The 13,123-nt window shown below is 43.6% G+C and overlaps 1 protein-coding gene across 1 annotated transcript in view; it reads right to left on the bottom strand.

Annotated features, from left to right (window-relative positions):
• Positions 1-13,123, bottom strand: part of GUCY2C (guanylate cyclase 2C) — a 1,918,134-nt gene that overhangs the window by 214,850 nt on the left and 1,690,161 nt on the right. The window contains exon 24 of the mRNA XM_073591935.1: positions 4,995-5,093. Coding sequence (XP_073448036.1) covers positions 4,995-5,093 — 99 coding nt within the window. The remainder of the gene's footprint in view (positions 1-4,994; positions 5,094-13,123) is intronic.

The raw sequence follows: 13,123 nt of genomic DNA, 5'->3' as shown, positions 1-13,123 counted from the left end.
ATGTCCTCTAAGCTTGAGGAAGGCGCGCGCCTGTTTAACACAGTGTGCATGCGCTGAAACGTCGTCGCACCGCTAATGACGTCACCGCGCCAGAGGCCTGCATCCCACAGCTTATCCGAGCCAAGCCTCGGTTCCAACCCCCTAGGACAGAGCCAGGACATCCTGCTGGATGGGACTGTTTTTTCTTTCCTATGGATGGATGCTTCTACACAGGCTTACAACGCTGGGACGCCACTACTTGAGGATTACTTGTGCTCTACTTGCTTTTCACCATATGTAAGTGGACATATTTGTTTTGTATATTAAACATATCTAGCTGGTCCTGATCTGGAGGCGCTTTTTTCTGTTTATTCTTTTGCAAATTACAACAGTGCGATTGGCTGCACATGTGCTAAAAAAGGCCCAGACAGCTGAGCTGTGGGTAGTGGGCTGAGAGATAACAGCTCGACAATCTGGTAGAATAGGGTGGCTGCTCTCTACTTTTCCATTATGGCTGCCTCGTTGGAGTTGTGCCTCAACCTCACTTTCCTCTTCTGCTCTATCCGGCCCCCAAGTCATGGTAGTGACCTCATCATCACCATCCCCTCCATCCTCATCATCACTGGAGCCAACATGGCAATACTCTGCGGTTGGGGGAACATGACTGCCAATTTGTTGTTTACCAGTGTTCTCTGCTCTCTGTAGGCTCATGTTCCTACCTTCCTCAATGTCAGAACCAAGATCTGAATCAAGTAATGGCTGTGCATCATCAAGAAGCAAGTGGCTGATGCTATGTTCAAATAACTCAACTGACTCCTCTATGGTTGATGCTGGGGCTATGGCAGGAGTAGCTGTGGACAAGGAGGCAGAATAAGCCACTCTGGCTGCTTGAGGTGGACTGCACACTAGTCTCTGCTTGGGTGATGGAGGATGAGGATGGTTTAGTAAGCCAGTCCCCCACCTCCTGTGCATGCTAAAGCTGAAAAGCATGGACAACATCACTAAACAGAGGAAATGTTGCCCTGCCTGAGGGCAGACCACGTCCACCTTTGCCTGTGGACACCGATGCTGCTGGCCTACTTACGGTGCCAAGTAGGATATGGCGGTGCTCTCCTCTCTCTTATGTAATCTTCATTTGGGAATATACAACTGTTTTTACTGCCTTTTTCTTTTGAGACTTAAACATCAGTCTCTCCTATAACCTAGGTTTTTAACACATTTAACCATAACACTAGATCCACATTTGTGAAGCAGTGCTAACAAAGCAGTCAAGTCTATTGCATTATTAGTGACATATAACCTGTGCAAGTCTCATGCTATTTGTATATGTTGTACACATTTGGTATTTCCCTATACATACTTTATTATAAATATATATAAAATAGAACTATAAATTTTCTAGACAATACAGGCAAACAATGTTGTATAAATTTTAATATGCATTTAACGGTTTTTTGCACCAGCCTGCCCCCTAGTTGCTCTCATGTAATGTTTTCACGGTGGAGTACTTTTACACTTCCGATACTCATTTGGTTAATTTTTTGTTTACAGGGTTGCCTTTCTAGCCCCAGTATATCGCTCTGGCCTGCACGCGTCCGGGGGGGACAGGGATAGGTGAAACCTTGTGCCTCCTGTTGGAGACTCTCGGTCTACCAACATCTATTTGAATTTACTATATCTAAGGAACAGCACCTATATCTACATCTATATACTTGGCTACCATCCCTCTTAATATGCCTCGCTTTTCTATGTGGTTTTTAAACTTTTCCTCAGAGTAACCAATGATAACATGTTCAGGTAGGTGATCAACTGATCATTCTACCTCTAAACAGATTTCTATTGATAACTCTATACAACAATCAACTGACTTATCATATCATATATATATTTTTTTTCCAATCAATTTAGATGAATCCCTCTTTTCAATTATGCCCCTGAAGAAGGACTGATATATTATGTACCCCGAAACGCGTCGGGTTTGAAAAGAGATTTTTTTCTGTATACAATATCATTGTTGACTGTCTTATACGAACGATGTCAATTTTGTAATTTGTTTTGTTGTTCATGACGTTTACAATGTTTTTAGAAAAAGAATTTCCACATTAAATAAAAATACTTTTTTATTCTCTATATGAGTCTGTATTCTGCTACTATATACAACTTATGTGCAAGTGCCGGGAAAATCCACTCAGGGGAACCCCATTTTTCTGCTGTCTATACTTACGGTGCCATGGGAATATCTGCCTCTCCTTGTTGGCCTCCCAGACATGATGCGGGGGGGGGGGAGCTGATTAACAAAATGTAATAAAGATGGGGAAATGTGTACCTAGATGCACTTTAATCAATGGAAAGTGGTGTTTGGTGCAATTTAACTTGAGTAATTACTACACAGACACACTCCACTGACACCCTACAATATACTGCAGTAAAACTGCACTGAAGCACTGCAATATACTGCGTTAAAGGTGCACTAACGCACTGAAATATACTGCGTTAAACGGGCAATAATGCACTGAAATATACTGCATTAAACGTGCACTAACGTCCTGCAATATACTGCAGTAAACATGCACCAAATGCACTGAAATATACTGCATTAAATGTGCACTAACACACTGCAATATACTGCGGTAAACCTGCAATAATGCATTGCAATATACTGCGGTAAACGTGCAGTAATGCACTGAAATATACGCAGGAAACCTGCCCTGACAAAATAAAATTACACTAAAGTAAAAATGAATGGTCACACTACACTAACGCTGCACTATCACTAGATTCCCACTAAAGTGACACTATAGTAAAAAAGAAAGGTCACACTACACCAACACTGTACTATCACTAGATTCACACTAAACTGACACTAAAGTAAAAATGAATGGTTGCACTACACTCACACTGCACTATCACTAGATTCACACTAAACTGATACTTTACACTCACAAAATAATCACAATAGCCCACTATAGCTCACCTACTCTTTAGTAGCACTGAATAGAGCCCTGTTCTATCTCTCTCTACACCAATATCATACTGCAAATTGCCGCTATAGGAAGAATATTTTTATAGTGCAGTGTGGGACTAAGAGCAATGAGCCACCATTGGATAGAGTCATCACGGCAGTGTCCAATCACGACTCTGACAGTGCTATGTACCCTGATTGGGCAAAGCTTTCATTGCTTCAGCCAATCAGGGCTTCCAATGCACTGTGCGGCGGCGCAGTGCATTGTGGTCATTCAGAGGGCTGAACAAACAGTCGAACACCCTGATATTTTGGGTGTTTGTCGAAGGAACGAACAGCCAATGTTCGGACTGAACTCATGCCCGGGCTGAACCATTCGCCCAACACTTCTTTTTACCTTATAATTTTGACTTACTCCTCCACCTGCCACACAAATCCCATTAACCACCTGCTCAGTGAGCAGAAGACTCCTTTCAAGGTTGTCTATTCCACTCAGTCTGTCACTTTGGTCCTCCATATCTCTAATGTGAGCTTCCAGAACAGTGGCGGTGCGTCCATAAAGGGCGCAGGAGCACCCCCCCCCTTCCTGCACCGCTCTAATCACCATAGATAGATTCACGCATTGCATGAATCTATCTATGGTCGCTGCTGACACCCCTTATTCAGGTGCCTGGCCCATTTTCGGGCACCAAGCATCTGAATTAGACTGGCGGGGGTGTTTTTGGAAGCACCTGATTAGAGCCATAGGCTCTAATAGGCGCACAGAAATGTGAGAAGTGGGCGCAACGCCATGCGTTCGCTTCTCACTCAGCTGTATGTTAGCAAAGCGTAGGAATTAGCTTTGCTAACATTGAACCGCCTCTCAGTCAGGTTGCCGGGTCTGTGTTACCTGTCACCTGATTGGCTGAAATGACAGGTGCTGTGATTGGACACCTATCAGGCGTCCAATCATAGGAGAGGACGAGAGGAGGAGCGAGCGGGAGAAGACATCGGGGTCAGGGAGGAAATGGAGGACACTGGACACCGCTCGCCGCCTGCCGCCGTCACCCGCTGCCCACCCGAGACAAGGTAAGTGCCGGGCAGACAGCGGGTGGGCGGGGGGCACAGTGGCAGCATTTGGGGCACAGTGGCAACATTTGGGGCACAGTGGCAGCACTTGGGGCACAGTGGCAGTATTTGGGGCACAGTGGCAACTTTTGGGGCACAGTGGCAGCATTTAATGGGCACAGTGGCAGCGTTTGATGGGCACAGTGGCAGCATTTGGGGCACAGTGGCAGCGTTTGATGGGCACAGCGGCAGCGTTTGATGGGCAAAGTGGTTGCGTTTGATGGGCAAAGTGGCTGCGTTTGATAGGCAAAGTGGCTGCATTTGATGGGCAAAGTGGCTGCGTTTGATGGGCACAGTGGCAACATTTGATGGCACAGTGGCTGCGTTTTATGGGCACAGTGGCTGCGATTGATGAGCAAAGTTGCTGCATTTGATGGGCACAGTGGCAGCGTTTGATGGGCACAGTGTCAGCGTTTAATGGCACAGTGGCTGCGTTTGGTACAATGGCTGCGTTTGATGGGCACAGTGCGGCTGCAATTGATGGGGTTTTTTTTTTTTCAGAATTTCAGTTTGTTTGCGCCCCCCAAAAAATTTTGAGCACCAGCTGCCACTGTTCCAGAAGGAAGCATGTCTGCAGTCTCTGACCGTCTCTTGCAGCATACCTATAATCTTTGGCCATCTTCTGTTACATATCTGCTGTCTCAGGCAGCTTTCTGTTACAGCCACTAAATAATGTGTGCACACCTTTAGTGATGTCAGGGGCCATACGCTGACACATATTGACCACAACTTGCTTAGATGCTGCTTCAGTCAATAAATACTCCTGCCTACCAGAAACATACAAGAACTATGGATTAAAAACATTTACTAAACTGTAAATTGCAAAAACTAAACAAAAGAAAAACCAGACTTAACTTCAGTATTTTTAGGATGCTTACAATATGTACATATTACCAGCACATTCATGAGGGATTAGTTAGTTGTTAGTATTTATTTTTATTCTTACGCAGTCCCGTAGACTCCATTCGGGAAGCTGTATTTACAGTGTCTCCAAACAGGCAATATCTTGGCATTTTAATGCCAACTACACCGGCAGCACATGGACCTAAGTGCAAAGATAACATTGTAAAGCACAATTAAAAATAAGTTAGCTTGTCAAATGCAATAATGTAAACAAGTGCATTTTCATGAATATTTTTTGAGTTACTATTGCAATATTTGCTTATTTTCACAGTTTTAAAGTGATTGTAAAGGCAGTAATATGCATCAAGATAAAAAACCTTCTGTGTTGAGCAGCCCCCCTTAGCCCACCCTAAATCTTACCTGAGCCCCATCTCTATCCAGCGATGTCCACCAGTCCCTCGGCTGTCTGGGACACTCCCTCCTTATTGGCTGAGACACAGCAGCGGTGCCATTGGCTCCCGCTGCTGTTAATCGAACTTAATTAGCCAGTCAGGAGAGAGAGGGGGTGGGGCCGAACCGCAGCTCCGTGTCTGAATGGACACAGAGCTGCAGCTCGGCTCAGGTGCCCCATAGCAAGCTACTTGTTGTGGGGACCCTCAACAGGAGGGAGGGGCCAGGAGCAGCGAAGAGGGACTTGAGAAAAGGAGGATCTGGGTTGCCCTGTGCAAATCCACTGTTTATTATAAAAAAAAAAAAAATATATAAAAAAACGAGACTTTACAATCACTTTAAGAACTGGAGTTTTTAAAACCTATCAGCACAATGTACTTATACACTACTAAGTAAATATGTCAACAAAACATAATGAAAAGAATAGGAGCATGTTACTATGAGGCAACCATGAACCACATAGACTAAGTTGAAAACTTCTTCATTTTAGGCAGTAGCTTAAAAAAAGAGCCAAAATAGACAAAATCCTGTGAGCCAATGTGAACTAATTGCCTAGATATTATCACTAATCAGCTGCATACATAGAACACGTCTCATATAGCGTGCTAACAATCAGTAAAATAGAAAAATACGCTGCGCTAGAAGTGTACTGTATTATGCTATGTATTAAAAGATGTGTGTGTCTCCAAACTAAAACACATAAAAATATTTAAATGTGTGCCCTACTAAATCAAGTACCAAATACTAGTGAATAAATGGTTAAAAAAATAAACAATTATAAAATACTTGCTTCATAGTTATGGAATAATACTGAGTATAAATATACACAACTATAAGCGTGAACACTTAGAAGTGCAATAAACAATATAAATCAAATAAATATGCTGAAATGCATCATAGACAATATTATATAATGCAAAAAAGTGCCTAAGTGCCACAACACATAAGTGAAAAAAAGTCCTTATTGTAATGTGATAAAAGTGGAAGTGGAGTCCTGTAAATAGATAGTAGTAAAAGTGTTGAGGTAAGTGTCCACTGTAGTTAATTTCCAGCGTGCTTATAACTTCCTTTTGTGCTGAAAAACATGCCAAAGGTGTGATCCGGTGGCCCCCCAGGTAATGTGCTCACCTCAGAGCGTGTGACACAGCTGCTACATTGAGTCAAAACACGCTGTTGAACCACAGCAGGGCTCAGTACAGATCACCAGGTCTCAGGCTCCAATGCGGTTTCCTTGACAGTGCTGGAGCAAAATAACCAACAGCTTAAAAAAAGAGCATGGACAGAATACCATTAGCTTAGATATTAGGCTGGGTGGTAGGAATGAGCCCTTGGTTCGAGTCGAACATAAGTTCGACTAGAACATCGCGTGTTTATTTGCTCGCAAATGAACTGAACATATGGGGCGTTCACAGCGTATTTGAGCGCTGTGGAATGCCCCATAATGCACTGCGAGATTGCAGTGCATTGACGTCTGATGATTGGCCAAAGCATGCACCTGACCTGCATGCTTCGGCCAATCACAGCGCGCTCTGCTGTGAGAGCCATAATTGGCCAAAGGCAGGGGCTACGTCCAAGTCCCACACTATATAAGGCTGCTTACATAGTGGCCATGTATAGTGTGTGGACAGAGATACATTGAGCTAGATTAGGCAGGCAGGTTAGTTGGTGGCATGCAGGCAGTGTATTTAATATATATACAGTCTAATATATACACTCTGCATTTAGTGTAGACTAGATATTCAGTGTAGACTCCATATTCAGTCAGTGCAGGCAGTGTAGTATATATAACACAGTATATTGAAGTGGTTAAGGAGAATGGCGTGGGGTCCCCCCAAAATCCATACCAGGCCCTTCAGGTCTGGTATGGATTTTAGGGGGAACCCCGCGCCAAAAAAAAAAAAGGCGCGGGGTCCCCCCAAAACCCATACTAGACCCTAATCCGAGCGTGCAACCTGGCAGGCCAGGATAGGGGGGGACGAGCGAGCACCCCCCCTCCTGAACCGTACCAGGCCACATGCCCTCAACATGGGGAGGGTGCATTGGGGTCCCCCCAAGGCACCTTGTCCCCATGTTGATGGGGACAAGGACCTCATCCCCACAATCCTTGCCCGGTGGTTTTGGGGGTCTGCGGGCGGGGTGAACCTGGAAGCCCCCTTTATCAAGTCCATCCATCTTCAATCATGTGCCGACGGACCCAAAAAATTGAAAAAATAAAAGCTCAGCCGACTGCTGTCTCTTGGCTGTGACAACTGTTATATAGGCAAGGGCGAGGCCACCCGATGATGTAACTGGGTGACCACGCCCCATTCTGACATCATGTGATGTCACGGGATTAAGGATTAAGGTCTGGAGATTGGCTAGGCCACTCCATGACCTTAATGTGCTTCTTTATGACCTACTCCTTTGTTGCCTTGGCGGTATGGTTTGGGTAATTGTCATGCTGGAAGACCCATCTTCAGTGTTTTGGCTGAGGGAAGAAGGTTCTCATCCAAGATTTTACAATACATGGCCCCGTCCATTGGCCCCTCAATGTGGCAAAGTCGGCCTGTACCTTTAGCAGAGAAACAGCCCCCTCTGTGCTTGACTGTAGGGGATGATGTTCTTAGGGTCATAGTCAGCATTTTTCTTCCTTCAAACACGGTGAGCCAAGGTAATGCCAAAGAGCTCAATTTTGGTCTCATTTGACTACAGAACTTTCTCCAAATCCTTCTCTGAATCATTTAGATTTTTACTGACAAACTTCAGACAGGCCTGTACATGTGCCTTCTTGAGGATGGGGACCTTGTGGGCACTGCAGGATTTAAATCCATGGCGGCGTATAGTGTTACTAATAGTTTGTTTGGTGACTGTGGTCTCAACTGTCAATTGCCTTCAGTATAAATTCTTGCCATTTGTTCACCAAGGTTCTCCAACAAACCTCTGAGGGCTTCACAGAACAGCTGTTTATTACATAGGTGGCTTCTGAGGGCAATTGGTTCAACTAGATTTCAGATATCAGAGTAAATGGGGGCTGAATACAAATGCATGTCACACTTTTCAGATATTTGTAAAAAAAAATTGGAAAACCATTTATCATTTTGCTTCCACTTCACACTGACTGTGTTGGTCTATCACATCAAATCCCAATAAAATACATTTACGTTTTTGGTTGTAACATGGACCAAAAAAAAAATGTGGAAAATTTCAAGGTGTATGAATACCTTTTCAAAAACTTGCACTGTAATAATATATACACACACATGCATGTGCAATATTGTCAAAAGTATTGGGACACCTGCCTTTAAAGTGTTTAACCACCCACAGTCCCCACCCCCCCCCCCCCCCACCCCCCAAAAAAAAAAAAAAAATTATACAATAGAAATCCTGGTCCCTTAAAGCAGATTAAACCGCAGTGCTTGTGCGGTGTAATCTGCCTCTCTAAACTGTGATTATTCACAAGCTCCTCCCGTGTAGTTCTGGGCTGATCCCTCACTTTTCTCATGATCATCCTTACCCCATGAGGTAAAATCTTGTATAGAGCTTCAGACCAAGGGCGATTGATGGTTATTTTGTATTTCTTCCATTTGCAAATAATCAGCTTCTTGCTGATGGTCCTGCAGCCCATTCCACATTCCAGACTTGTGCATGTCTACAATCTTGTCCCTGATGTCCTTTGACAGCTGTTTGGTCTTGCCCATGATGCTGAGGTTTGAATGGAAGAAAGATTCTGTGGAGAGGTGTCTTTTAAACCCTTAACCAGTAAGAATTATTATTGGTTGGTAGGAGATCAAATACTTTACTCACTGAACTGCAACTTAATTTATAACATTTGTATCATGTGTTTTTTCAGGATTCTTGGTTGATATTCTGTCTCTATCATTTAAAATACACCTATGATAAAAAAGATAGACCCTTCATATCTTTTTTTTTTTTTTTTAATTTTAAGTCTTTTATTTCAAAAGTAAGTAAAAGGAAACAAAACAAAAAACGTTCCTGTAATGGAGCTATATGATCAACTGGAACTCCATTTTGTAATCTCCCCTCCATTTTGTAATCTCCCCTCCATTTTATAAGTTTGTTTTTAAAGAATGTACGTGCCTTATCTTACACTTCTTTCTCATAGAGTTTTAGACTTTTTTGCTTGAGCCAACTTTTGGTTAAAACCCCCTCTGTATGACTCATTGTGTTTAGGCTGATTCTCGGTAGTCTATGTCCTTGCAGATAAGCTATCTTTGGCTATTCCTTTGAGCTGCCTAAGCTAATGATGACAAAAATCTCTCTGTAGAAGCCTGGTTAACCCTTAGAAACTTAGGAGCGAGTTTACCCCTCCCCTCTTGTGTTGTAACTCACATATAAAAAATATTCTTAATAAAGAGTTCAGACTCACTTTGCACATGAAAGCTGCCTGTTGTGTGTGTGTGTTGGGGTCTCCAGAATTCTGGCGGGTCGCTGTGGGCTACTATGGGTGGTTGGCTGTCCAGTATGCTATCCTTTCAGATGGGGGCTCGTCTGGGTTAAAGCATTCATTCCACGGTAAGTGAATTTTTGTCTTATCTGACAAATTATTTTCTTGGCACGGCTCTGATAAAGCCCCATGCCTACATAGACTAATGTAGAAAAAGGTCTTTGGCAGACCTAAGAAAGTCCTTTGGGAGGACACAAATATTTAAAAACAGTACTGTTTTCTCCCTGTGGGAAGGAGAATAGTCTATGAGGTAAATCCACCACGACCCAAAACTTTTCTGCTTATTCTTTCTGTAGCTTAGAAGTATAAGATAATTTGTTGTGTGGATCAGATGACTGTAAGGTAAGACAATCGTTCCCCACTGTCAATATGGGTAAAAAAAAACATGGTAAAGAAGTTCCTCCCCCTCCTCCCAACCCTGGGGAAATATGTAAAGATTATGTAGCTAGGGTTTGTGGTACAAATTATGAGTTTATAGTCCCATAGGAATGTGGGAAGAAATTGAGAAAGAAATGACAAGGGCTTTTAAAAATAAGTCTTCCCTCCCCACTGCTATAGCATGCAAACAAAAGTCAAGTGAATCAGTATTGGATTTTTTTAAGAGATTCGTGGATACCTGGACTCAAGAGGCTGGGTTATCCTTGCAGGCAGATATGACTAGTCTGATGATTCAGACTTACATCTCTAACCTGAAACCACAAATAGGCTTAATGGTCAAGCAAATGATTTCTGAATGGCCAACAAGTACTTTGGATGTTTTTTTAGAAAACATTAACAGAAAAGGATGCTGCAGGATGTTTTGATATAACAAAGGAAAAACCAGTAAGTGCCCATTACCAAGGAGTGGCAAATCAAATGCCTCCCCAGGGTAATGGTGGGCAAGTTGGGAAGAGGCAAAGAAAAAGAGGAAGAGTATTTTCTAGGTGTCCTCAGCAGTCCAGAACCAGTTGTTTCAACTGCGGACAGGAGGGCCAGTGGAGAAATCAATGCCCATATGAACCTTTCAATCAACAACAAAATAGTCAAGCCCCTGCCCAGATACAGAACCCTCAGCTAAATCAGGAAGGCGCGATTGCTAATTCTAAAAAGATCCCCATATGGCCCATAATGTTGAATACTGAAGTGCAAGAGACAGACACAGGACTCCCCAGTGATTCTGAAAAAGTATGGTCAGAGAACGCTCTAGATGTAGGGTTCATCTCCTGTACCCCATACAAAGACACCCTCAAAGAATGGGCACAACCCATTTATCACAAACAGTATCCATTGTCAAAAGAAAAAGAGGAAGGCATTTCCCCTATGGTAGAACACTTCTTAAAGAAAGAAATTCTAAAAGAAGTTGTATCCCCCTACAACACATCCATTAACCCAGTTAACAATCTGGATGGCAGTTATAGGTTTGTTCAAGACCTTCGAGCTGTAAATAACCTGGTGGTGGCCATTGCGCCTATAGTGCCTGATGTTCCATCACTCCTTACCTCCATACCATCCGATGAAGAGTATTTTTCCGTGATTGATTTAACTAACGCATTTTTTAGCGGCCTTGTGGATAAGGAGACACAGCCAATCCTTGCTTTTTGTTTTAAAAAAAAAACAGATGACCTGGTGTAGAATGCCCCAGGGTTATGTAGATTCCCCTGTGGTCTACTCAGTGGTCCTCCAGGCAACCTTGCGGTCCTGGACACCCCGTCATGGTTCCGTCCTACTCCAATGTTGATGATTTGTTGTTGTGTAGTCCAAGCCAGGTTGCAAGAAAGGAGGATGGTTTAGATCTGTTACATTGGTTAGCAGATAATGGTCACAAGGTTTCTAAGAAAAAGCTACAATGGTGTCAGGGCACTTTTGAATACCTTGGTTTTGTGCTCTCCAAAGGAGGAAGGAAAATCAGTCACAGGAGAGCTGCGGCTCTCATGGGTCTGCCCCGCTCCACTCACTAAGAAGGACATACTATCCTGTCTTGGTATGATTGGTTACTGCTGTCAATGGATACCTGATTGTTCCTACTACGATAACCTCCTTAGGCAAGCCACAGGTACTGACATGCCAGATTGTGTGAAATGGAATGATGAAACGTACAATGCTTTTGTGTATCTTAAAACTGCAATGGTCTCAGCTCCTGGACTTGGATTACCTAAACATGGCAAGACGTTTCACTTGTTTGCCAGGGACTACTGTAAAACAATGGCGGGGGTCCTAGCGCAGGAGCATACGAGCAAACTCCGCCCTATTGCATTTTTTTTTCAAAGTTGTGCCTATGCAGTACAGGGCATGCCAGCATGGCTCTGAGCTCTGGCATCCTGTGCAATGGTGGTGGCAATGGCTACATCATTCACTCTAGGACATGCCACCACCCTACATACCACTCACAATGTATCCATTCTACTAAAGAATATCCATACCCAGCGCATGTCAGTCCAGAGGCTAAACGGTTATGAAGTAATTTTACTTTCTAACCCAAAATTTGAGATAAAATATGCCTCTCCCACTTCTGGCCCAGCTCCAATCCTGAATGCCTTGCTAGGCTTGAAAGGTGAGGGAGAGGAGGTAGTGCTTCAACACGAATGCATGGACCTCATCCACCAAGACACATCCCCCAGACATGTAAACATTTACACTGACTCCAAATGCACATTCGGTGTTGCGCACGATTTTGGAGTTATATTGAAAAGGGGCTACACAGTAGCAGATGGAAAATCCATCTCACATTCCACACTTGTCACAAGCCTGTTAGAAGCCATACAACTACCAAAATCCATTGCTATATTGCACTGTAAGGCACATACAGGTCCACAAGATGACAAGGGAAATGCTTTAGCTGACAAAGCAGAAAGAGAGGCAGCATCCACACAGCCAGCAGACATCCAAATGCTATTGCTCTCACCTGAAATCTCACTCCTAGATCAAACATTGCATGATCTCCAAACATATGCTACAGACAAAGACATCCAACAATGGAATGCAGTAGGTGTGCAGAAAAGCTCAGAATCTGACTTTTTCTGCCATGAGGGGGGACCATGTATTCCTGTAGCAAGTGCTCCTTTATTCATTGCACAATGCCATGGTGTAGAACACAGAGGCTGGCAGGTCACATGTGAATTATTAGATAAGGATTTTTACATCCCTGGTCAGGGGTTCTGCATCAACATGGGGACAAGGTGTTTTGGGGGGACCCCACAGCACCCTCCCCATGTTGAGGGCATGTGGCCTGATACAGTTCAGGAGGGGGGGCGTCCCTCCTCTTTTCCTGCAGCCTTCCAGGTTGCGTGCTCGGATAAGAGTTTGGTATGGATTTTGGGGGGACCCCAAGCTATTTTTTTTCAAATTTTGGATCGGGGTTC

The sequence above is a fragment of the Aquarana catesbeiana genome, linkage group LG07 (genome assembly GCF_042186555.1).
Source record: "Aquarana catesbeiana isolate 2022-GZ linkage group LG07, ASM4218655v1, whole genome shotgun sequence".
Taxonomy (NCBI): Eukaryota; Metazoa; Chordata; class Amphibia; order Anura; family Ranidae; genus Aquarana; species Aquarana catesbeiana.
This window is presented reverse-complemented; position numbering and strand designations above follow the sequence as displayed.